Raw genomic sequence first — 26,078 nt, forward strand, 5'->3', positions numbered from 1 at the left:
AGCTTTCAAAGAATTCTTTAACTTTTTAATAAACGCAAACCATACAAAAAAAAGTTACTGTCACTTTAAATTTTAAAAAGAATAACTTTTTTTTCCTCTTTTCATTTACTGCTGTAAATAGCAGAACAGCTTAAATAAGCTTTGCATTTTATCAATACCCCTCAGCAGGAAACTGCTGAGGTGCCCGAACAGAAAAACTATCTCCCTCTGAGCAGTACGTTCACAATCCGTAAATACACAGCAACAGGGAAAGACAGTCTCCGGTCCCAATTACGCATGTAACATGAGGATGCGTAATAGGACCAGTAACTACACCATATCTCTTTGGACTCTTCGGAAGAGAAGGGAAAAAGGCGCTCTATACAAATGCCGCCTCCAAGGGCCACCCATCGTGGGCGTTGAAAAAACAGTCATCTCCCGGTCGGCATGTTTTATTTAACCGCCGGGAGATGAAAAGGCGCGCTATGTAAATGCCGCCTCCCCAAGCACCGCCCGTCGTCGTTGACAAAATCTAGTCATCTCCCGGTCGGCATTTTTTATGTAACCGCCAGGAAATGCGATAGAGTGCCCCCGAGACTAACTAATACAGTAGACAGTTAAACGTAAAAGCGCTCAATTACACCCGTCTAGGGCGATATCAGCACAGTCATCTCCCGGTCGGCATGTTTCTTATGTAACCGCCGGGAGATGACATAAAGTACACCAGAAACTAACTATTACAAAAGTCAGGTAAATGTAAAAGCACCCAATTACGCCAGCCGAGGGCGATATCAGTACAGTCATCTCCCAGTCGGCATGTTTCTTTAAGTAACCGCCGGGAGATGTGACTACCACCATCGTCAGTTATAAGGTATAATAAATACAGAGTGCCCTCCAGTGCCTGCGCTAGCTGTTGCATATAGTCTCCTATGTATCAGGGAGAATTCATGCCATATAAAAATAAAGTGCCCATTTTCCATTAAGGGCTTCATTATAAATCCCATCCATACAAAGTAAGTGCCCAACTTCTTCTGAGTTCCTTCTTTTAACCCCAGAAATAAAAGTCAGCACTTACCTCACATACTGCCCGACAGCAAAGGCAGTTCCCAGGTTTGAGAGGTCCCATTCCTCACATGGACCTGTGAAAGAAGAGAAAATACTGAGTAATAGCCCTCAGATTTTTCAGGGTTAGGGAAGCATAAATGTATGGAAGGCGCAGTGAGAATTATGTCACACAAGTTCCTATTGCTCTAAAGCCACCAAAGCTCTACTGAAGAGACTGACATGGACTACGGCTACACCCTAGAACAAAGCAGCACAATCTTGCACTGCTTTAAAAATAATAAACTCTTGATTGAAGAATCTTTAACTAACACCTCACTTTACCTCATCCTATCACTAACGTAGGCAAAGAGAATGACTGGAGTGGGAGGGAAGGGAGGAGCTATTTAACAGTTCTGCTGTGGTGCTCTTTGCCTCCTCCTCCTGACCAGGAGGTGAATATCCCATTAGTAATTATGATGATCCGTGGACTCATCATGTCTTAAAAAATAAAATTATTTTATTATATTTCTTCCTTAAAAGGCAAATAAGTTTTTATTAAATAGATTCTAATACAGCAGGCGGTGAGACATCTAGAGATGGTAACGTGATGTCTGACAGTAAGCTCTTCAGCACAGGGTTCTATACCTTATCACATTTACACCAATTACTACAAAGTTCTAGAACATTTTTTTTACATTCTAAAGTGATTATAAACTTTAATGAATTACTGCTCAGTATCTAAAAATAATATTTAAAAACATGGACACTTTCAATCAAACTTTACAAAGAGGCTTCTTTTAAAAAATAGTTACCATTGTATTATGGTAAATATAACCCCGTTCCTCCGCCCGCATCTCCTACTGTATTTAGCATATCAATGATTCGATATGCAAAGTTTAATGAATTAAAGTGCCCATGTTTTAAAGATCATTTTTAGATACTGTGCAGTAAATCATTAAACTTTACAATCACTTTAACAAAACAAACATTTTGTGACACACGGCATTAAAGCAGTGAAGATGTGGTCAGAGCTAAACTTAGCCTGGTACTAAAACTCATCACTAAAGGAGGAGGGGGATTTGTGTTAGTGTAGCTGATTCTAGAGATTACTAGAAAGTGACTATAACTAAATACAAATCATATTGTGTACATACATCAGCCATACTAGCTATATTATGTATCAGTCACACAGCAGCACGGCCGGTTATACCCAGGGTAACGCGCCACGCATTAGCTGCTTATAATGACAGATAACACAGGGGTACAACGATCTGCACCTGAATATAAGGAAAATAAAAACAGAAACTTGGGGAGGTTTAGCCCAAAGCTAAATGTTAGACATGAAAATATAAGATTTTGTACCATGAATTAAATATTACAAAACATTTCTATGAAATTAGTGAAGACTACAAATCTTATACGGTAAGTCGCAGTACAATTCCCTCCTGCAATGCAACGTAAGGGGCAAATACTCTATGTCTATGAGACAACAGATCTTTATCAGAAGCATTGTTTATAAATCCCTAACAGTGTCCCTTTAAATAAAACATACATTTGGAATGGAAAACTTGTAAAAGAACAATAAAAATATTTTAACATAAATAAAACATACATTTGTATGGGACACGGTCTACAATAGCTGCAGATTACCCAGCCTGATAAAGGACTTGTGCTTCTTTATGGTTAGTCAATTACCTGCGATGTAATTGATTCCGCAGTCTATCACGATGGCGCCAGGCTTTATCCAGTCCCCTTTCACCATTTCAGGTTTACCGGCTCCAACAACAAGGATGTCTGCTTTGCTCACCTGCGGGGGTTATACACGGAATACGCAGTGAGGAAAAGCGAATCTGCACCAAACAGGATTACGAGTCACACTAGCGTGTCAGAGGGTGCAAGCCCCTCACCTCCACATCTAAACCCCTTATAGCTGGTGTGTAATTGTCATTACTGTACCTCCTCACTCAGAGACTCGGTCTTCGAATGGCACGTAGTCACTGTGGCGTGGTTCCACAACAACAGGTCATGCATAGGGGCCCCGACAATTTTGCTGCGCCCGATAACCACAGCTCTTTTACCAGCAATCTTTGACCCTGCAACAATATAAACACAGATAAATCCTTGCTGCGCATAAAACAAAAAAATCCAGAAAACCCTTTATTAAAAGAGAAACAAAAAGGGCAAAATGTTCTAGTGCATTACAGTATTTGCCTTGGGCACTATTGCTTGCAGAGAACTGTGTGTTTAAAGGGACAGTCTACTCTAGAATTGTTATTGTTTAAATAGATAGATAATCCCTTTATTATCCATTCCCCAGTTTTGCGTAAACCAACAGTTATATTAATACATTAGTATTGATCATCCAGTGCATGTCATGTCTGATGGTTTCATGCATGGTCACACCGAAAAAGGGCTTTTATCATATCGGTCCCACAGAGAATGTTCCTTTAGTAGATTGTGATAACTTTTAAGGGACTTAGAGATGGTAATAAATTGTAAATATAAAAAAACTCCATATACTTTATTTATTTTGTCCCCTTCTGTATTTCCATTGTGAGCTTTTCAGTTCCTGTTAGAAATGGAAGTGCAGAACAGCTAATGAAAAAAAAAAATACACCTACATGTTATTCACAGATTAATTTATTTAGTGTTTAATGTCCCTTTAAGCATTTACTGGTGAGCGGTTTACAGAGACCTTTTTGTTGTATGCACTTAAAGTGACAGTCTACACCAGAATTTTTATTGTTTTAAAAGATAGATAATCCCTTAATTACCCAGTCCCCAGTTTTGCATAACCAACACATTTATAATAATATACTTTTAACCTCTGTGATTATCTTGTATCTAAGCCTCTGCAAACTGCCCCTTTTTTCAGTTCTTTTGACAGACTTGCAGTCTAGCCAATCAGTGCCTGCTCCCAGATAACTTCTCGTGCACGAGCACAGTTATCTACATGCAATACGGGAACTAACACCCTCTAGTGGTGAAAAACTGTTAAAATGCAATCTGAAAGAGGTGGGCTTCAAGGTCTAAGAAATTAGCATATGAACCTCCTAGGTTAAGCTTTCAACTAAGAATACCAAGAGAACAAAGCAAAATTGGTGATAAAAGTAAATTGGAAAATTGTTTAAAATGACATGCTCTATCTGAATCATGAAAGTTTATTTTGGCCTAGACTGTCCCTTTAAATTACAAGTCAGTAATCTAATGCCCTCTGAGCCTAAGCGTGAATCACCTGTCTGTCTGATCAGGTCTAGGCAGCCTTTGGGGGTGCAGGGAATAAAGCAGTCACCAAGGTCGCCCCTGGCCAGCTTCCCAGCGTTTATGCAGGTCAGTCTGTGAAAATAAAAACATGTTATCGTGTGTCACTCTCCACCCTGTGCAGCGATACAAGCCGACTGCTTCAGACTCCGACATCATAAATCTCACATAATAAAACAAAGCTCAGGGCAAAGTTAAGAATTTTCACTTCCTGCCAACTGACACAGCACCAAACAGAATTTGTTTCAGATCGGTTCTGATTACTGAGCTTAGGCTGTAGTTGCAATAAGAGGATGAGTTTATTTTCTAAAGGTACCAATGATATACACAAAATATAGACTGTGTAACCCAAACACACGATTTGTAGGGCGCTGGTACTGTGCATAAGCTGCTGCTGCTGAAAAAAAAGCCACAGTCCATACAATACGCATGTGCATCACTGATCTCTCACACCGGCACTTACTGACAAGTACACACTGTGCTGACGTATCCCTTCTGTACTCCTGTGCTTGGCGCATGCATTTGATAAAATGTATTTTTTTTAAAACACTGTATCTTGCAATAATTGGATTTCCATGTCTTTTTAAAAGGGGATTGTACTCCACTTTAATTTGTTCCCAGATGAAGATTTTTGTATTTCAAATAGTTGGTTGTGCCCCACTATAATTAGTATTTCAATACTTATGCTTAGACCCAGATAAAATTAGCAGGTTGGCTTTTCCTGAAAAGCTCAGCACATTTTATGAGAAGGTCTTTGAGAACAACAGGGAATGGGTTTAATGAGCAAAATCAGCTATTTCAAATACAAAAATGAACACAAAGGATTAATTTCCCCATACATTTAATACTCTGCTGTAGGTCATTTGTAACACCTTAAGGGGTAACAAATGTTATAGTAGAGTCCCTTTAATAATAAAATTCTGCCTCTTTATTTTTACATAAAAACCTCACTAGGTTGTCTTTATCTGCAAAAGAGATTGCAAAACAAGAACATGATCAAAGATTTTATGCTGGATACCTGCAGCTTAAATTTTACTGTGTGAAAGCCCTGAGTTACCCTCTATACACACCGATTTTGTAACACACACACACAGATCGTGTCACACACACAGATCGTGTCACACACACACACACACACAGATCGTGTCACACACACACAGATCGTGTCACACACACACACACAGATCATGTCACAGACATCATGTCACACACACAGAAATCCCTGGTAAATTTATCTACCCATCTACATCTTTGGCAGGAGACACAGCGTTGGTGACTTTCTCTGTGTTAATTCGGTGATCAGAATCCAGAGGCAGCTGCACTATAAGTCCGTGAAATGCCGGATCCTCGTTTACAGACTTGATCTTACTGAGCACCTAGGGCACAAGACAGTTATAATCAGGGCCCCCGCACAAGACAATCATGTTATTACAATAAAAATAGAATCTGTAAATAGTTTTATTAATGAAAGAGACATAAAAAAAAAAAAAAAATCATACTAAAGTCATTACGATTTGTCTTTTTTTATTAAACATGTCAGCTGCCTTTTTATTACTATGATATTGAGACTAGTTATTTATATACTTAATGTAGTTTGCCTATTGCTGTTGTATGTGTGCCCCCTATTTATCTTGTCTGTTTTATTAACCGTTATTAATGAGTTACCAGTTATTAATGAGTTTCATGCCCCTTTAAGAACCATAAGCACACCAATTTTGAGATCAGCACAGGAACCTTGTCTAACGTAAGATTGCTACAAAATACTCCATCATAATGCAGCATCAGATCTGGGGGGGGGGGGGAGATTACCTCTGATTCTGTTGCAGACTTTGGCAGTTTGATGTGGCTGGCGTTCATCCCAATCTACAAGAGGTAAATTGCACATTTAGTAACACAGCAACATCTTGAGGTTACCTAGGGCCTGACGTGCCAGGTGCCGTGACCCAGCTATGCCCAGATTGTGCTCCACCAAGTGCTGAGCGGACCAGTAAATTGCTGAAGCCAGCACTGACAACAATGTTATCAAGTTAATCACAAAGGGCTGGATTACAAGTGGAGCGGCATTTAGCACTCAAGTGCTGACACCGCTGAAAGTAACTAGCGAGCGTATTACACTACACAAAAGTCAGCACCACAAGCGCTATAACTAAACATACTAATATTTTATTACTAATAGGGAACACAACAGGCAAACAGGTGAAAGGGATGAGGCAGATGGAAACACAAACATCAGCTGGTTTGTTCTTGGTTATACGTGTGCGCAGCTACAGAGGAGAAATGACTTCCGATACCGCAGCACTAAAGCAATTAGAGAAGCCAAAAAATAGACTGAAGCAGAAGTTGCACAAGAAAAATTCTAAATACGTCAAGAAATATTTGCTTTAAAATAAAAATTGTTAGAACTAAATAAGAGGATATTGAAATCCGATTAAACACCTTTTTGTGCTAGAGATAAAACACACTGCACATTAGTGATAAAGGACTTTATGCACTTTACACAATGGTGTGAATATATTAGCTCCGTTATTTTATACCCTGCGTATTGATTACCTCGGCTGCGGCTTTCAGCTTCATGCTGATGTACAGATTGGAATCATCTCGGTCTCCCACCTACAAGGCAAATAAAAGAGAGAGAAATATTTACATTCAGTGAAACGAAACACAGAGTTGAAGGACACGAGATAAACATGACCGTGACAATTACACTTTAGTCTGAAGGGGTCACCTATGAGGCAAATAACTGCTACTTACTGTACTGCTAATAAAGAATATTCAGCAACCACATGGTCTTAACCGCTTGTCTGCCAGAGGGATCAATCTTAAAGGGCCATAATGGTTGAGAAATGATTTGCTCTAATTCATTAAAGTATGTCATTTTAAGACTATTAACCCTGTACTACTATTTGTTTTAACCCCCACTAAAGGGTTAAATAAACAAGTAGAAAGGCATCTGTGTTGTATAACTAGCGCTACTGATTTCAGTTCAGGACCACCAGTGCTCTGCAGTTCCTGACTGGCACTTCCACTGTATTTAACTTCTATTTGTGGGGTTAAACACACAGTAGTACAGGGTTGACAGTCTTAAAATGACATCCTCTAACAAATTAAAATGTTATTTTTCTACTATTATGGCCCTTTAAAAGGAGGGCAGCAGGTCCAGAAGTAGTTTGCATGTGCACTGCTTCACATACAGAGTTGTAGGTACATGGAAAGGACTTTTAGTAGAGGTAATAAATATTGGGGATTCTATGCCCGGGTTATGCACAAGGGGATCCTGAGACTTAAAGGGACACTGAACCCAAATTTTTTCTTTCTTGATTCAGATAGAACAGCAATTTTAAGCAACTTTCTATTTTACTCCTATTATCAAATTTTCTTCGTTCTCTTGCTATCTTTTTTTGAAAAAGAAGGCATTTAAGCTTTTTTTAGGTTCAGGACTCTGGACAGCAATTTTTTATTGGTGGATGAATTTATCCACCAATCAGCAAGAATAACCCAGGTTGTTCACCAAAAATGGGCCGGCATCTAAACTACATTCTTGCATTTCAAATAAAGATACCAAGAGAATGAAGAACATTTGATAATAGGAGTAAATTAGAAAGATGCTTAAAATGTCATGCTCTATCTGAATTACAAAAGAAAATTTTTGGGTTCAGTGTCCCTTTAACGTCACACTTGTGAGCGCTCTTAAAGTGAAAGTAAAGTTTTTGACTAATCAATCCGATTTTCCTCTTATTTTGTGCCAAACATTCTAGTCGCTAACTTATTTTTTTAAAATATCAATCCGAAATGAAATAAATATAAGATTTACTGTGACCGTCTTTTTGCAGGTTCCTCCTCCCCCTCGCTTTCTTCCTGGTGTCTATCTGTTGCGCTCCCAACCTTCGCTTGCGTAAGTAAGCGTGCGTGTTCTAGATTTTTAAAACTATGCGCATGCGCAATTTCGCAACTAATAATGCAGTTATAGATGTGCAATATATATCAGAATAATGTTTCCTTTATTACAGCAATATCACAAATTCTTTTTTAGAACGATGACGATCGTTGTTTGCAAGTGCGCATGCGGATTGTGTGCACGCGTGAAATGACTGACAGCGATTTTCTGATTTAACGCATGCGCAATTTTACAAGTGGGAGAAGGTAATTTCGTCTTAGACGCCAATGGGGGAACCAATCCGTTAGATACGGATCATATCATCACAAATAGCCACAAAATTTTTTTTTTATGCAGGTGGAGGAAGGAGGTTAGTATACGGAACCATAAAAATATAATTAACAAATGTCAGAAATAGATTTTAAAGAAATGATGAATGAAACTTCAGTTTATTTTACGATTACTTTGAAGTGATAACGAGATATGAGGTTAACTTTACTTTCACTTTAAAGCTACGTTTCTAGCAGATCTAGGAAACTCACGGTTACGTCTAGCTCAGCATCTGGTGCAGATAGAGATGAACGATCTTACTAGAGTAAAAAGTGTACGGATACAATACAAGATCGCACAATGTGCCACGGTAAATCATACAGTGCTGTTCCGCATCTTACAACGTGCACTATTACACAATTTCACAGCAGCAATTTTAAGAGACTTCTCAATTTACTTCTATTACATAATTTGCTTTGTTCTTTTGTATCCTTTATTGAAAAACATAGGTGGGTTGGCTAAGGAGCAGCGATGAAGGCAGCCTTCAGTACAAAGAGGCGGAGCTTCCTTAAGCTATTAAAACAGGAGAATGGATTTGTAAAGAGCTGTAGGAACATGATGAAACAGTGAGCAGTTCCTATTCTTTTGTAGTTGTGCACGTGACAAGCCGCTGGAATGCCGGGGTGGAATTGTACCTGTGCTATGTATACGAGGATTTAGAAAAAATAACTGGATTATTTTGGGGTTTCTAAGTGACTGGATGGCTTTGAATCCAATAAAAAAGCTACAAGGTTTGCACAGGAATCCTCAGGCTGGAAAAAAAATAATAAAAAGCACAACAGCAGCTAAACTGGGCACACAAATCATTAGGCGTTACAGAATTATTTTATGTTAGAATGAGGGTCAGTGTACCGGAGCAATAAATACTGAGAACTACAAATGTACAACTATTAAACAAGTCCTCTGACCTGCAGAATGGCCAATCCCGGGCGGAATCCTGGATATTTCTCCTTCATTGATGCAACTTCAATCTTCAGTCGTTCTCGGACTTGCCTGAAATAAACAAGAGTGAGACTCCCAAAGATAAATACATTACAAAAAAAACAAAACACACACACACCATACCCAACTCAGAGTATTTTGTTTTTACATTAGGTGAGCTTAGATAACCATGTGTTTAACTCTCCATAAATTGGTTGAACACATTGGTACATTTTTGCTGCAGAGCTGCAAGCCTTGTAACTCCTGGGCAGGGCAAGACCTGTGAGCCAATCAGGATTGCTCAATCCCACAAATGACTGGGCGTGTCCCACTTAGCCTCCAACTCATTTGTGGGGAAACAAATTGTTACCTAAGGTAGGTGATGAAAACATTACATGCACTAATAAATCAGAGTGTTATAAACATTACATGCACTAATAAATCAGAGTGTTGTAAACATTACATGCACTAATTAATCAGAGTGTTACAAACATTACATGCACTAATAAATCAGAGTGTTACAAACATTACATGCACTAATAAATCAGAGTGTTACAAACATTACATGCACTAATAAATCAGAGTGTTACAAACATTACATGCACTAATAAATCAGAGTGTTACAAACATTACATGCACTAATAAATCAGAGTGTTACAAACATTACATGCACTAATAAATCAGAGTGTTGTAAACATTACATGCACTAATAAATCAGAGTGTTGTAAACATTACATGCACTAATAAATCAGAGTGTTGTAAACATTACATGCACTAATAAATCAGAGTGTTGTAAACATTACATGCACTAATAAATCAGAGTGTTGTAAACATTACATGCACTAATAAATCAGAGTGTTACAAACATTACATGCACTAATAAATCAGAGTGTTGTAAACATTACATGCACTAATAAATCAGAGTGTTACAAACATTACATGCACTAATAAATCAGAGTGTTACAAACATTACATGCACTAATAAATCAGAGTGTTGTAAACATTACATGCACTAATAAATCAGAGTGTTACAAACATTACATGCACTAATAAATCAGAGTGTTACAAACATTACATGCACTAATAAATCAGAGTGTTGTAAACATTACATGCACTAATAAATCAGAGTGTTGTAAACATTACATGCACTAATTAATCAGAGTGTTGCAAACATTACATGCACTAATAAATCAGAGTGTTGCAAACATTACATGCACTAATAAATCAGAGTGTTGTAAACATTACATGCACTAATAAATCAGAGTGTTGTAAACATTACATGCACTAATAAATCAGAGTGTGTATTTTGTTTCATTAGAAACTACAAAGATCTAAATCAAAGCTTTAAATCCATCCACATAAAAACATAATTTTATTGCCATTTTATTTATTATGCTGTTTAATTTGTTGATATAACTTACCCAGCCATGACCAGCTAAATGATTGACAAGCCAGGGGTACCCACAAACAATATATCTTACAGAAAATTATCTCAGGACCCCTGAAAGGATTTAGAAGACCCCAAAGCCACAGACTGTGCAGAGCTAAATCAGGCTGAGGAAGAAATAGCAAAACCCGTTTAGGTGACCCGTGGAACTATTGTGATCTACTTGTTAATATTTGACTTTTCCATAAACAGACTTTGGTACTGTGAGGAGATGCGACTGTTGGCAATTACAGCAAATCACTGCAACGTCTCCTGCAAAACAATCATCTGGATGTCCGCACAGATATGCAAAATACATGAAATATAATAAGGCATTAGATCACTAGTTAGGCCTCATCTGGAGTATTGTGTGCAGCCCTGGAGGAAAGATAAAAAAAAATCCGTACAAAGGAGGCTACCAAAATGGCACATACCATTGCCACCCAGACAGTATTTTTAAATGTTCAGGTCAAAGTTGAAAATAAAAATTAAATATAGAAATAAAGATGATATCATGGTCAAACTTCTTCTAAGTGTATTGGAATCTAATTCTACAGAAATGATCTTTTAAAATCAGTCCTAGCAGTTTAATTTCTTGATTTCTGCTGTATAACTATGTACGCACATTTAGGCTAATGAGTATTGTCTACCCCGCAGAAAATGTGGTAACCCTAATGGTACATGGTCTAAACAAATAAAACGGAAAGGTTCAGTAGCCTAAATAAATATAGCTTAGAGGATAGAAGGGAAAGAGGCGATATGAAAGTAGCTATCAAGTTTATTAAGGGGCTTAGTAAAGCTGAGGCTCAGAGTATTGTTAATAGAAAGAGCAAGATGAAGGGCAGTGTGTTCAGGAGTAATTTGCAGAAGCTTCTTCATAGAAAGGATGGTTGGCTCATGGAATAAACAGACATGGTAATGACAAACACTATGGGAGACTGCAAGAATGCCTGGGATAAGCATAAGGCTAGCCTACGTACTAACTAATGCCGTCGGATAAGCATAAGGCTAGCCTACGTACTAACTAATGCCGTCGGATAAGCATAAGGCTAGCCTACGTACTAACTAATGCCGTCGGATAAGCATAAGGCTAGCCTACGGACTAACTAATGCCGTCGGATAAGCATAAGGCTAGCCTACGTACTAACTAATGCCGTCGGATAAGCATAAGGCTAGCCTACGTACTAACTAATGCCGTCGGATAAGCATAAGGCTAGCCTACGTACTAACTAATGCCGTCGGATAAGCATAAGGCTAGCCAACATACTAACTAATACCTGGGATAAGGATATCCTACACACTAATTAATGACTGGGATAAGCAATAGGCTATCCTACATACTAACTAATACCTGGGATAAGCATATGGATTATCCTACATACTAATTAATGCCTGTGATATGGATAAGGCTATCCTACATACTAACTAATGCCGTCGGATAAGCATAAGGCTAGCCTACGTACTAACTAATGCCGTCGGATAAGCATAAGGCTAGCCTACGTACTAACTAATGCCGTCGGATAAGCATAAGGCTAGCCTACGTACTAACTAATGCCGTCGGATAAGCATAAGGCTAGCCTACGTACTAACTAATGCCGTCGGATAAGCATAAGGCTAGCCTACGTACTAACTAATGCCGTCGGATAAGCATAAGGCTATCCAACATACTAACTAATACCTGGGATAAGGATATCCTACACACTAATTAATGACTGGGATAAGCAATAGGCTATCTTACATACTAACTAATACCTGGGATAAGCATATGGATTATCCTACATACTAATTAATGCCTGTGATATGGATAAGGCTATCCTACATACTAATTAATGCCTGGGATAAGCATAAGACTATTCTACTTACTAATTAATGCCTGGGATAAGCATAAGGCTATCCTACATACTAATTAATGCCTGGGATAAGCATAAGACTATCCTACATACTAATTAATGCCTGGGATAAGCATAAGACTATCCTACTTACTAATTAATGCCTGGGATAAGCATAAGGCTATACTACATACTAATTAATGCCTGGGATAAGCATGATGTTATCTTACAAACTAAATAAGTTTACACTTCTAAAGTAATTTTTGTGAGACTCATTGAGCCTATGGTTCTTATCTGCAATCAAAATCTAAGTTTCTATGTTATCCAGATTTATAAATGTTTCCCCACAAAGAACAGAAGCTATTAGTGCGATATGCAGGTGACACAACCCTCTAAATGAAGCGGTAGCGACAGATGCACCAGTGTTCCCAAATGCCAAGTAAATTACCAAATGCTGCTTATGGTATCTGTGCTGTTGCTTTAAGCACAAAACATCCCCAACTAAAGAAATTATTTTTATTTCTTAAGACACGGTGAGTCCATGGAATCAGCAATTACTGTTGGGAATATCACTCCTGGCCAGCAGGAGGAGGCAAAGAGCACCACAGCAAAGCTGTTAAGTATCACTTCTCTTCCCACAACCCCCAGTCATTCTCTTTGCCTTCAGTGCAAGGAAGAGGTTAAGTTTTTGGTGTCTGAAGAGAAATTGGATTTATTTCACTTCAATAAAGATTTTATTATTTTGAAAGCCAGAGTAGGTTTGCTCTGATCTTTCCTCACAAGATTGGGTCTAGCCACGTCAGTCTCTTCAGTAGGGCAGTGGTAGCTTTAAAGCAGTTAGAAACTTGTAAGGTGGGCCTTGCTGCATTTTCCTAACATGTTGCTGCCCTGGCGTAGAAAGCCTGAGTAGGTTTACTCTGATCTTTCTGTTTTCCACAGGTCTCTGTGAGGAGTGGCATCCTCTCATACCGGGTGAGCTGTCCTCCTGCCGGACAGCTGGATGTGCAGGTAAGTGCCTTTTTGTCTTCTGGGGCTAAAAGGCTGGCACTGAAGAGGTTAAGGACTCTAGGCTAATGCTGCACTTAATGTGGGACATAAATTCCTTAACAGAGAAGGTTTTTACTGGCAGTGGGCAGGCACTGAAATGTATGCGACTATGGAGAGGCAGGAGTTAATCCTCCTTTGTGGCTCAGATAAATTCTTTACTTTATGTTTGGGTGCACATTAAAAAAACAGAGGTTCTGTGGTACAGATAGCGGTTGAGCTTTTTGAAGTTTTTTTATTCAGTTTCAGGTCCTGCTGTGTGTCCATAAGGAGAGCGCGAGTTTGAATGAGGGCGCCATTCCTATAACTTTCTAAAGAGCTATACCGCTCTTTGTCAAATCAATTTTAGAAGCTCCTGTTTACTTTCTAAAATTTTGGAGCAGTGTTACGTTAATTTTCTTGTGCCCTGCTAGGATAGAGACCTCTGTGTCTCTTAGAGTATGCCGTTAATTATAAAAAGCAGAGTACAAAAATTGTCGGCTCGTTGCGATGGTCCCGCTTCCTCCTTTTCAGAAAAGTGCAGCGGCACCATCTTTAGCTGGTTGAGCGCTCATGTTAAAAGCGTGATCCACTTCGTTATTAGATGCAAGGGAATTGCTAGAATGAGAGCGCAGTTTAGACCCATTTACCTAGATTTTCTTAGTCCCTTATGTAGGCAGTATTTAATCAGTATATAAACAACCATGCTTCCCTTGTGAAATGGGAGCGCAGTTTCTTGCTAGCACATAGGTCGGAATTGAGTGATAGCTTGTGCTGGGCAGAAATTGCTCATGAATTGAATACTTGAGTGTCTGTAGATGTTCAGTCTCATACACCACGAATACTACTCTTAAAGTGACAGTAGTCGGTTTAAGATTTAAATTTATAAGGCTACTTTCCTGTATATCAATTTTTAACTGATGTTTCTTTTGATAAAGTCTAAGACAATTGTTTGCTATGCAATTTTGTTTTAATTGAGCCTGAAGTTTCCCAGGAAGAAGCTGTTTAGGTAATGCCATAGCCTTCTTCTCTTTTGTCCCATGCCTTACTGCCATCACATACAGTGCCCTGCAGTTCCTCTCAATCTCCTGGAGGAGTGTATTTGCCCAGAGATTTTACAGCTCAGATATTTGCTGTGGTATTTGTAGCTTTATCTGTTTTTCCGAGGAATAGCAAGAGGAAAAATTAGATATTCAGATAGAAAGGTTTCTGTTTCGCTTGTTGCTATTCAGGTTGCTCTTCCTCACAGGGCTTATGAGGTGGATACGTCAGTAGCCTCTGAGGGTGAAATCTCAGATTTGGACAGTATAATTCCTTTATCTGATGTTGAAGTAGTATCCTTCAGATTTAACCCCTTAATGACCACAGCACTTTTCCATTTTCTGTCTGTTTGGGACCAAGGCTATTTTTACATTTTTGCGTTGTTTGTGTTTAGCTGTAATTTTCCTCTTGCTCATTTACTGTACCCACACATATTATATACCGTTTTTCTCGCCATTAAATGGACTTTCTAAAGATACCATTATTTTCATCATATCTTATAATTTACTATAAAAAAAAAAAATATAAAATATGAGGAAAAATGGAAAAAAAAAAAAAAACACACTTTTTCTAACTTTGACCCCAAAAATCTGTTACATATCTACAACCACCAAAAAACACCCATGCTAAATAGTTTCTAAATTTTGTCCTGAGTTTAGAAAAACCCAATGTTTACATCTTCTTTGCAAGTTATAGGGCCATAAATACAAATAGCACTTTGCTATTTCCAAACCATTTTTTTTCAAAATTAGCGCTAGTTACATTAGAACACTGATATCGTTCAGGAATCCCTGAATATCCCTTGACATGTATATATTTTTTTTTAGTAGACATCCCAAAGTATTGATCTAGGCCCATTTTGGTATATTTCATGCCATCATTTCGCAGCCAAATGCGATCAAAAAAATTGTTCACTTTTTTCACAAATTTTTTCCACAAACTTTCGGTGTCTCACTGAAATTATTTACAAACAGATTGTGCAATTATGGCATAAATGGTTGTAAATTCTTCTCTGGGATCCCCTTTGTTCAGAAACAGCAGACATATATAGCTTTATATAGCTTTGGCGTTGCTTTTTGGTAATTAGAAGGTCGCTAAATGCCACTGCGCACCACACGTGTATTATGCCCAGCAGTTAAGGGGTTAATTAGGGAGCTTTTAGGGAGCTTGTAGGGTTAATTCTATCGCCATAGGACAAGCCACTGAGCTGTTGTTCGTTCCTGGTAGAGCACTTCTCTCTTTGTATGCAAATTATTATAACCCTGGGGAAGTCTCCCTATGGGTGATGGGGGAAACCAGACATGGACTCCTTGCCCAGTGTGCTTAGAGGAATGTGGCTGCACCTCACTGACGAGGCCCATAGGAGGCCGAAACGATCGTCTGGGGTTGTCATGTTCCTTGTTCAGAGGAGAATTGCCTGGTATTTCGGGGCTGGACTGACCTTAATTGGCAGGATCAGACTGATATACTTCAGGAAAGTTTTCTTCTGTGAAAAGCACACTGGTCTAAAAGAGGCTGCTTCCGGGTGGTAAATCGCCATAGAACAAGCCACTGAGCCGTTGTTTGTTCCTGGTAGAGCGCTTCCCTCTTTGTATGCAAATTATTATAACCCTGGGGAAGTCTCCCTATGGGTGATGGGGGAAACCAGACATGGACTCCTTGCCCAGTGTGCTTAGAGGAATGTGGCTGCACCTCACTGACGAGGCCCATAGGAGGCCGAAACGATCGTCTGGGGTTGTCATGTTCCTTGTTCAGAGGAGAATTGCCTGGTATTTCGGGGCTGGACTGACCTTAATTGGCAGGATCAGACTGATATACTTCAGGAAAGTTTTCTTCTGTGAAAAGCACACTGGTCTAAAAGAGGCTGCTTCCGGGTGGTAAATCGCCATAGAACAAGCCACTGAGCTGTTGTTCGTTCCTGGTAGAGCGCTTCTCTCTTTGCATGCTAATTTTAGCTTTAGTATAGTGTAGTACACAACCCAAAGAATTGATCTAGGCCCATTTTGGTATATTTCATACCACCATTTTACCGCCAAATGCGATCAAATTAAAAAAAAAAAAAAAAAAAGTTAAATTTTTCACAATTTTAGGTTTCTCACTGAAAACATTTACAAACAGTTTGTGCAATTATGGTACAAATGGTTGTAAATGCTTCTCTGGAATCTCCTTTGTTCAGAAATAGCAGACATATATGACTTTGGCGTTGCTTTCTGGTAATTAGAAGACCGCTAAATGCTGCTGCGCCTCACACGTGTATTATGGCTAGCAGTGAAGGGGTTAATTAGGGAGTTTGTAGGGAGCTTGCAGGGTTAATTTTAGCTTTAGTGTAGAGATCAGCCTCCCACCTGACACATCCCACCCCCTGATCCCTCCCAAACAGCTCCCTTCCCTCCCCCACCCCACAATTGTCCCCGCCATCTTAAGTACTGGCAGAAAGTCTGCCAGTACTAAAATAAAATACTTTTTTTTAGCATATTTACATATGCTACTGTGTAGGATCCCCCCCTTAGCCCCCAACCTCCCTGATCCCCCCAAAACCGCTCTATAACCCTCCGCCTTATTGGGGGCCATCTTGGGTACTGGCAGCTGTCTGCCAGTACCCAGTTGGCAAAAAAATATGTTTTATTTTATTTTTTACCCGGTTTTTCTGTAGTGTAGCTTCCCCCTCCCCACAGCCCAACACCCACCACCTAACTGATGTTTTTTTTTAATTTGATTTATTTATTTTTTTCTCATTTTCCTACAATTTTTTTCTGTAGTGTAGTGGTTCCCACCCGCTCCCTCCCCGTGCACGTGCCCGTCCCCGCCCTCCCGTGCGCGCCCCGCCCTCCCCGTGGCCTCCCCGCCCACGATCCCGCCCCCCTCCACATCACGAAGGGCCATCGATGGCCGCCACCCGCCTCCCGGTCCGGCTCCCACCCACCAACGCAATAAGCCACCGATCTACGGTGCAGAGAGGGCCACAGAGTGGCTCTCTCTGCACCGGATGGCTTAAAACGGTTATTGCAGGATGCCTCCATATCGAGGCATCACTGCAATAACCGGAAAGCAGCTGGAAGTGAGCAGGATCACTTCCAGCTGCTTTCCACACCGAGGACGTGCAGGGTACGTTCTCAGGCGTTAACTGCCTTTTTTTTGAGGACGTACCCTGCACGTCCACGGTCGTTAAGGGGTTAAGCTTGAACACCTTTATGTATAGTTGAGGTGGTTTTGGCTGCTTTGGAGCGACTCAGATACGTCTGTCCTTGTCAATCCCTAACAAATCTAGTAAATGCTAGGATTCTTCTGTGGAAGTTTTTCCTTTACCAGACCGTGCTAGGAGATTTTTCACAAGAATGGAATTTTTTTTATTTTTTTTCCCCCAGTTCCTGTTTTTAAAAGGATGTTTCCTGTCGCTGTCTCCATTAAATATCATGCGCACGCATGGTGCCTTCAGTAGTAGGAATTTTCTACTCTGGCTGTTCTTTTCAGGATCATGGGTCTAAGCTGAAGGCTTACAGGGCAAGTGTGGCATCTTATTGGTGCAACGCCTTGTTTGATCCATTGGGGGGGGGACTCCCATAAGAGGAAGAGATCCAGAACAGAATTAGGTTCTTAAGCTTACCAATTCCTTTATTTCTGATGTTACCATGCAAATTTTTAACCGAAAGCCAATATATCTGGCTTCACTGTGCTAGCCCGTGGGGCTTTGTGGCTATATTCATGTTCAGTGGATTTTTACTCAGAGTCCTAACTTCTGGAGCTTCCTTACAAGGGTAAGACCTTGTTTAGTCCGGATCTGACAGAATTTTCTCTAATATGTCAGGAAAAGGATGCATAGACCTAAAGGAGTTGGCCCCAATCCAGGATCGAAGTTCAGGTGGGGGGCTGAATCTCTCTGTTTGAATATGAGTTGTCTCAGATGGGCTAAGAACATAGTATTTCAGGTCTTCTACATAGAATTCTTACATACCTTCCAGAGGCAGGTTCCTCCTCATTTTATTTGCAAGTCAGATAACGGTGAGGCATTGTTGAAGTGCGTTTGGGACCTCTAAACACTTACATAGGACTCGGTTTGTTTTTTGTTAATGTTATTCTACATATAAAGCCATCACTAGCCCCAACACTGTAATAAGACGTTTCGTTAAATGCCGAATGCAGAAGCAAGTGGACTTTTTTTGATGTTCGCATCTTTTTAAAGCCTAATTTCTGCGTGTGAAAGCGAAGCACATTATAATCTGGATCTGCACAGATTTTAGATTTACTTTTCACACAAAGGAATTTGGATCTCTTCGGAGCCGAACATTACAAAAATCCGCCTACTTCCACATTCGGCATTGAACGAAAATGCAGAGTACACAAGTCTAATATCCATTGGCCTCTGCCCCCATGGCAGAACATGCTGCGATCTGCGATGTCATTGCAGAAAATTCAGCATGTCTGCAGAAAGAGACTCTTCTCACAGATCTGTTAAAGAAATGTTTGATTTCGAGTCCTGAATCTACCTAATCCCTGCAGTCATACTAATTGCAGTGCAGTTTTCCTGGGTTCCCAGTGTCAGTCTATCAAAAAAAAAAAAAAACTACTCTGCCAGAGGTACTTTTAAATGCTGGTTTCCAGAGAATATTGCAATTGTATTACAGCCCTTTCTTGCAAATATACGGTTAACTGTTTAACAAATTTTTAGGGGGGAGGGGCTGTAATTCTGTGTTTCATTGGTCATTTAATCACTGAAGTGTAACTCTTGCAGTAGTGAGTCTGCTACCAACACAAGATCTTTTTTTTCTGTACACAACCTTAGTAAAATATTCAGCCATTGTTATGACACAACAAGTCACTGGGGTACAGAGGCTTTAGGCTTAAAGAAAGAATTTCAGATTTAAAGGGACAGTTTACTCAAGAATTGTTATTGCTTAAAGAGATAGATAATCCGTTCATTACCCTTTCCCAAGTTTTGCATAATCAACACTGTAATATTAACCCCTTCACCCAAGACGACATACAATATATATACCGTATATATCCAAAAGGAAAAAAGGAAATCATGCTCATGATTAAGGGTCTGCGTTACCCGAAACGTCGCTGTCTGTTCATTATGTCACCTTTAATAAAGGTTATTTCACTTTTAAAAAACAGTGCTGGAGCCATCTACTTTTTTCCTTTTGGATTTATATATGGGAGGTGAGCAGGACCCTCTGGCTACCGTGCACTCTGTTAACCATTCCTGAACTGTTTATTTGTGCTGGACCTATTGCTTTCTATATATATATATATATATATATATATATATATATATATATATAAAATATGCGGTACTTAGGCTATAGTACTGCACCACGTATATATAGATGTCGTCGCTTCAGGATGCTCCAGCACTCTCGGCTGTTAAGTTGCAGCCCAGAGCTGGAGCTCCTGAAGCATCTCCCGCATAGGGAGCCGAGGCGCGATGGGTGCTCCGCCTCCATATGAGAGCAGATGCCTGATCGTTACAGATGGTGACACTGTGTGTGTCACCGTCTGTAACGATCTTCTGTCGGTGCCGGCGGGAGATGTCTGCAGGATGCGCGGCCCAGCAGGGGAGGCGGTGGGAGGGGCCCTACGCTACGGAAAAAAAAAATGCCAAAAAGGGACAGGGAGGGATGGGGCAGCTGCACTAATGGAAAGGGGATCTGAAGGTGTGGGGTCCCCCTAACTAAAGATTGTGGGTGGGGGGACACTATGCTACAGAAAAGTTGTTAAAAAAAATAAAAAAAGTTTTTAGTTTTTTTTTTAAATGCAGTTTCCAGGTACTGGCAGACAGCTGCCAGTAACTAAGATGGGGCCTATCAGAGGGGGGAGGTTTAGAGAACTGTTTGGGGGTGGGTGGGGGATCCTACAGTGCAAATAATATTTTTTTAAAAAGCCTCATATTTTCATACTGGCAGACTGTCTGCTAGTACCTAAGATGGGTTACCATAGAGGGGTGGGGGAGGGAATAATGTAATTGTCTGGATGTCCCGATAGTGAAAGGGTTAATATACTTCTTACCTCTGTGATTACCTTGTATCTAAGCCTCTGCAGACTGCCCCTTATCTCAGTTTTTTTGAGACTTGCATTTTACACAATCAGGGCCCTCTTATAAGGAATGATTACAATGTTTTCTATAAGCACACATGAACTAGCCGTAAAAAAACCTGTCAAAATGCAATGAGATAAGGGGCGGCATTCAAAGGCTTAGAAACCTAGCTTTAGATTTCAACAAAGAATACTAAAACAACAAAGCAAGGTTAATAATAAAAGTAAATTGGAAAGTAGTTTAAAATTGCATGCCCTATCTGAATCATGAAAGTTTAATTTTAACTAGACTGTCCGTCTAATCCAATTGTGCAAGAAATTCACTTGATTAATGCAGGTCTCATGTTTATAATGTATACCCGGTCACATGGGTGAAGCACGATAGCCTACAGGAAACTTGCCCATGTGCTAGGGTCATGCGCTTTATAGTTTCATGTTCCCGCACAGCTGGGCATCGTAAAGGGACACAAAACTTAAAATAAAATGTCCATGATTTAAACCAGTGTTTTTCAATCAGTGTGCCGTGGCACACTAGTGTGCCGTGAGAGATCCTCAGGTGTGCCACGGCAGACTGACAACAGTGTGACATATTTTTTAAACTTTGCTTGTTTTTTACTCCCAGTGCAGGGGTAGTTTGTAGGAGGCATGGCATAACAGCACAATACATACAGTATGTGTGTGTATGTGTATATATATATGCTATATTAGGCCACAATGTGTGATTTTTTTAAAATTTTGGGATGGTGGTGTGACACAGGATCTTTTAATGTAAAAAAGTGTGCCACGGCAAAAAAAAGGTTAAAAATCACTGATTTAAACAGTGTACAATTTTAAAAAAGACTTTCCTGTGCAGATTTGTTTTAGATTTCCCCCCTTAGATTACCCATTCCCAGTTTTGCATAACCAACACAGTTATATTAAAGGGACACTAAACCCAAACATTTTCTTTCATGATTTAGGAAGAGAATAAAATTTAAAATAACATTCCAATTTACTTTATTATCTAATTTGCTAGATTCTTTAGATATCCTTTGTTGAAGAAATAGCAATGCACATGGGTGAGCCAATGACACGAGGCATCTCTGTGCATCTACCAATCAGCAACTACTGAGCATATCTAGGTATGCTTTCCCGCAAAGAATATCAAGAGAATGAAGCAAATTAGATAATTGAAGTAAATTAGAAAGTTGTTTAAAATTGCATGCTCTTTCTAAATAATGAAAGAAAAAAATTGGGTTTCATTCCCCTTTAATATATGTTTTACCTCTGTGATTACCGTGTATCTAAGCCTCTGCAGACTGCCCCCTTATCTCAGTGCTTTTGACAGACATGCAGCTTAGCCAATTAGTGCAGACTCCTAAATAACTCCACAGGGGTGAGCACGTTATCTATATGACACACATGAACTAGTACTGTCTGTGAAAAACTTTCAAAATCCTCTGAGCTAAGAGGCGGTTTTCAACGGTTTAGAAATCAGTTTGAGCCTACCTAGGTTTAGCTTTTCAAAAATACCACCAAGGGAACAAAGCAAATTTGATGATAAAAGTAAATTGGAAAGTTGCTTAAAATTGCATGCCCTATTTGAATCATGAACGTTTTTGACTAAACTGTCCCTTTAATTTGTAACTGTATAGATATTTATTGTGTGTGTGTGAGAAAAAAAAAGGTTTACGTTAAAGCTGTTTCAACTGATTTTAAAACTAACAGGATATACAGGTTTCTGCACATACCTAGGAAAGTCTGTCTACTAGTAGAAGAGGAGATGGGACTAGCGCCTACTCTAAACCCTTAGCTCGGGGGAGGGGTGTACCTAGTGACCACCAATAGGAATCAAGTGATAAAGGGGACCCCCCCAAGCGCCTACCAAGCTGGAGGCAAAAGGGGATAGCAAAAAGGTTCAATAAAATTGTTAAAATTCTAAAATTTATTAACAATGTCTAAAAACATACAATGTAAATCATGGATCCATGAGAATAAATGAGTAAAAACAATAAATACAAACACTATGCAAAATATCAGCAACAAATAATCACAGATGTCAGGCTGAGAATACACGGGTTGGGGTAATGAGGGTACTCAGAAAATTGTCAACAATACATCAAAAATATCAAAAAAGTAAAAAATATACAAATGTCTAGTGTCCAGAAATATTCAATAGTGTGAAATCCAAAAAATTGTCGTGGGAAATGACTCAATATAAAAGTAGAAAAATGTGTCTATGGAAAATCAATATGTGAATTGCAATTCAGTGACGAAAAAAATTAAAATTCAGTGTATATAAAGTGAAAATAGTCACCCAGACCTAGATGGATATTCCTTGTAGTGATCCCACAGTGTAGATCTATCCTTGAGGGTGTGAGAGGAGGAAGGGCTGTGTCCACAGGAGTGTGAAACAGGATTAGAGTCTGAACCAGATTGGCCCAACAAAACTATGTCCACCTAAAAATATAAAGAAAAATATGGTGCAGATAGCTTCACACAACAGTGCATAAAAGGGATTAGGCTTACCAATACTCAGTCGACGCGTTTCGGCCCCAATAAAGGCCTTTATCAAGACTGGAGACTTTTATGCACTGTTGTGTGAAGCTATCTGCACCATATTTTTCTTTATATTTTTAGGTGGACATCGTTTTGTTGGGCCAACCTGGTTCAGACTCTAATCCTGTTTCACACTCCTGTGGACACAGCCCTTCCTCCTCTCACACCCTCAAGGATAGATCTACACTGTGGGATCACTACAAGGAATATCCATCTAGGTCTGGGTGACTATTTTCACTTTATATACACTGAATTTTAATTTTTTCATTTTGATTTTTTCGTCACTGAATTGCAATTCACATATTGATTTTCCATAGACACATTTTTCTACCTTTATATTGAGTCATTTCCCACGACAATTTTTTGGATTTCACACTATTGAATATTTCTGGACACTAGACATTTGTATATTTTTTACTTTTTTGATATTTTTGATGTATTGTTGACAATTTTCTGAGTACCCTCATTACCCCAACCCGTGTATTCTCAGCCTGACATCTGTGATTATTTGTTGCTTACTATCTGTTGCTGATATTTTGCATAGTGTTTGTATTTATTGTTTTTACTCATTTATTCTCATGGATCCATGATTTACATTGTATGTTTTTAGACATTGTTAATAAATTTTAGAATTTTAATATTTTAACAATTTTATTGAACCTATTTGCTATCCCTTTTTGCCTCCAGCTTGGTAGGCGCTTGGGGGGTCCCCTTTATGTCTACTAGTAGAACTCTTACGCCTATCCATCACTGTCCTCATATCATAACCACTGTAGAATTAAGCCATTTTGTACCAGGATTTATCCATCTTGCACCAGGTAGACAATAGGTCTTATGTCACCCCAATCAGGGCAGGATTAACCTCATCTGTACAAGAAAGCAAATCTGTCCTGATGTCACCCATAATGTCAGGAATGGAATAACTGCTGTGCCATCCAGTACTGTAACCCTGCCTTACATCCCCCCTAGTGTAGGATTAACTCCTTCTGTACCAGGTAGACACTAGCCTTTATATCATCACAATCAGTGCCCTCATGATAAGGACAGAAGTCATGACCTACAGCTGTTTCCACCCCTTGTATTGCAGGTAGTCTTAAATTATCAGCATTAAAAACACCTACAGTGCCAGTGAGTACAGTTGCCTTATAACATGTGATGTATGCCAGTTGCTATCAGGTCACATATAATCAGGTGGTGATTAAGCCCTGTAGTGCCAGGCATTACAGCTGCCCTCAAATGACCCCTTGTGTAGGATTAACCCCTTCTGTACCAGTTAGGGCAGCTGCTTTATGGTCAAGAATAATCAGGTGGTGATTAACCCCTGTAGTGCAAGGCATCACATGACCCATGGTGTAGGATTAACCCCTTCTGTGCCAGGCAGGCAATTTACCTCATGTAACTCCCATTTAGTACAGTGCCCTCACATGACCCCCGGTGTAGGATTAACCTCTTCTGTGCCAGGCAGGCAGTTGTCCTCATGTCACCCCTAGTTAGTACAGTGCCCTTACATGACCCCCTGTGTAGAATTAACTGCTTATGTGCCAGGCAGCAAGTTCGGCTCATGTCACCCCCAGTCAATGCCCTCACATGACCCCCAGTGTAGGATTAAATCCTTCTGTGCCAGCCAGGGCAGCTGGTATCAGGTCAGAAATCAGGTGGTGATTAACACCTGTAGTGCCAGGCATTACTGCTGTCATCATATGACCCTCGCCGTGTAGGATTAACCTCTTCTGTGCCAGGCAGAGATAGCTGTGCTCATGTCAGAATATCTGATCTGGTGCAACAAGAAGCACTTTCGCCAGAACTTCTATAAACGCAACATAAGTACAAACAAACAGCCTGAACTCTCACCCGGACACGACTTTCCCGCTGAGGATTTCCGCAGGCATGGCGGCGAGTGTCAGGCGGACCCAGGAGGCTCCGATGATTAAGCGAGAAAAGAAGGCTCAGTGCTGCCCGCAGCTTAGTGCCACACGCGTGGTGCAAAGTATCCAGGAGCAACAGACTGCGCAAGCGTAGCCTGGGAAGAGGCGTGGCTGACCAGAAACGGGGCGTTCCCTTACAGTGAAGGGGCGTGGCTATGTCATTCAAGCACAATCTCTTCCTAAGTGAGGGGCGTGTACAAGTGGGAGTGTCCAGGTGCAGAGGCAGGTCTACTGAATACATGGGCGGGGTCTACGTAAAGCAGCACTCTCCCTCAGTATCAGTCACGTGACAAGCAGCCCCCGGGATCTTTTGTTATTATTATCCGCGTAGTCAGCTTGTGCCCGAGACACACCACGTGCTCACTGATTTATTATAGACATACTGATTACTAGTGGCACTGCCAGCTGTTATACTGATTACTAGTGGCACTGCCAGCTGTACTGTTATACTGATTACTAGTGACACTGCCAGCTGTACTGTTATACTGATTACTAGTGACACTGCAAGCTGTACTGTTATACTGATTACTAGTGGCACTGCAAGCTGTACTGTTATACTGATTACTAGTGGCACTGCAAGCTGTACTGTTATACTGATTACTAGTGGCACTGCAAGCTGTACTGTTATACTGATTACTAGTGGCACTGCAAGCTGTACTGTTATACTGATTACTAGTGACACTGCAAGCTGTACTGTTATACTCATTACTAGTGACACTGCCAACTGTACCTTTATACTCATTACTAGTGACACTGCAAGCTGTACTGTTATACTGATTACTAGTGACACTGCCAGCTGTACTGTTATACTGATTACTAGTGGCACTGCAAGCTGTACTGTTATACTGATTACT

At 40.0% G+C, this 26,078-nt stretch overlaps 1 protein-coding gene across 2 annotated transcripts in view; it reads right to left on the bottom strand.

The window, feature by feature from the left end:
• Positions 1–25,306, bottom strand: part of MTHFD1 (methylenetetrahydrofolate dehydrogenase, cyclohydrolase and formyltetrahydrofolate synthetase 1) — a 178,968-nt gene extending 153,662 nt beyond the window's left edge. The window contains exons 1-8 of one of the 2 annotated variants that reach the window (XM_053697279.1): positions 25,151–25,306; positions 9,397–9,481; positions 6,835–6,894; positions 6,094–6,147; positions 5,524–5,660; positions 4,259–4,359; positions 2,980–3,116; positions 2,719–2,830 (exon numbers count right to left, since the gene is read on the bottom strand). In XM_053697279.1, coding sequence (XP_053553254.1) covers positions 2,719–2,830; positions 2,980–3,116; positions 4,259–4,359; positions 5,524–5,660; positions 6,094–6,147; positions 6,835–6,894; positions 9,397–9,481; positions 25,151–25,188 — 724 coding nt within the window. In that variant the 5' untranslated portion in view covers positions 25,189–25,306. Of the gene's footprint in view, positions 1–2,718; positions 2,831–2,979; positions 3,117–4,258; positions 4,360–5,523; positions 5,661–6,093; positions 6,148–6,834; positions 6,895–9,396; positions 9,482–10,830; positions 10,938–25,150 lie in introns of those variants that run through there. The other variant, XM_053697280.1, reaches the window with a different exon arrangement.
• Between the last annotated feature and the right edge of the window lie 772 nt (positions 25,307–26,078).

The sequence above is a fragment of the Bombina bombina genome, chromosome 1 (genome assembly GCF_027579735.1).
Source record: "Bombina bombina isolate aBomBom1 chromosome 1, aBomBom1.pri, whole genome shotgun sequence".
NCBI classification, from domain to species: domain Eukaryota; kingdom Metazoa; phylum Chordata; class Amphibia; order Anura; family Bombinatoridae; genus Bombina; species Bombina bombina.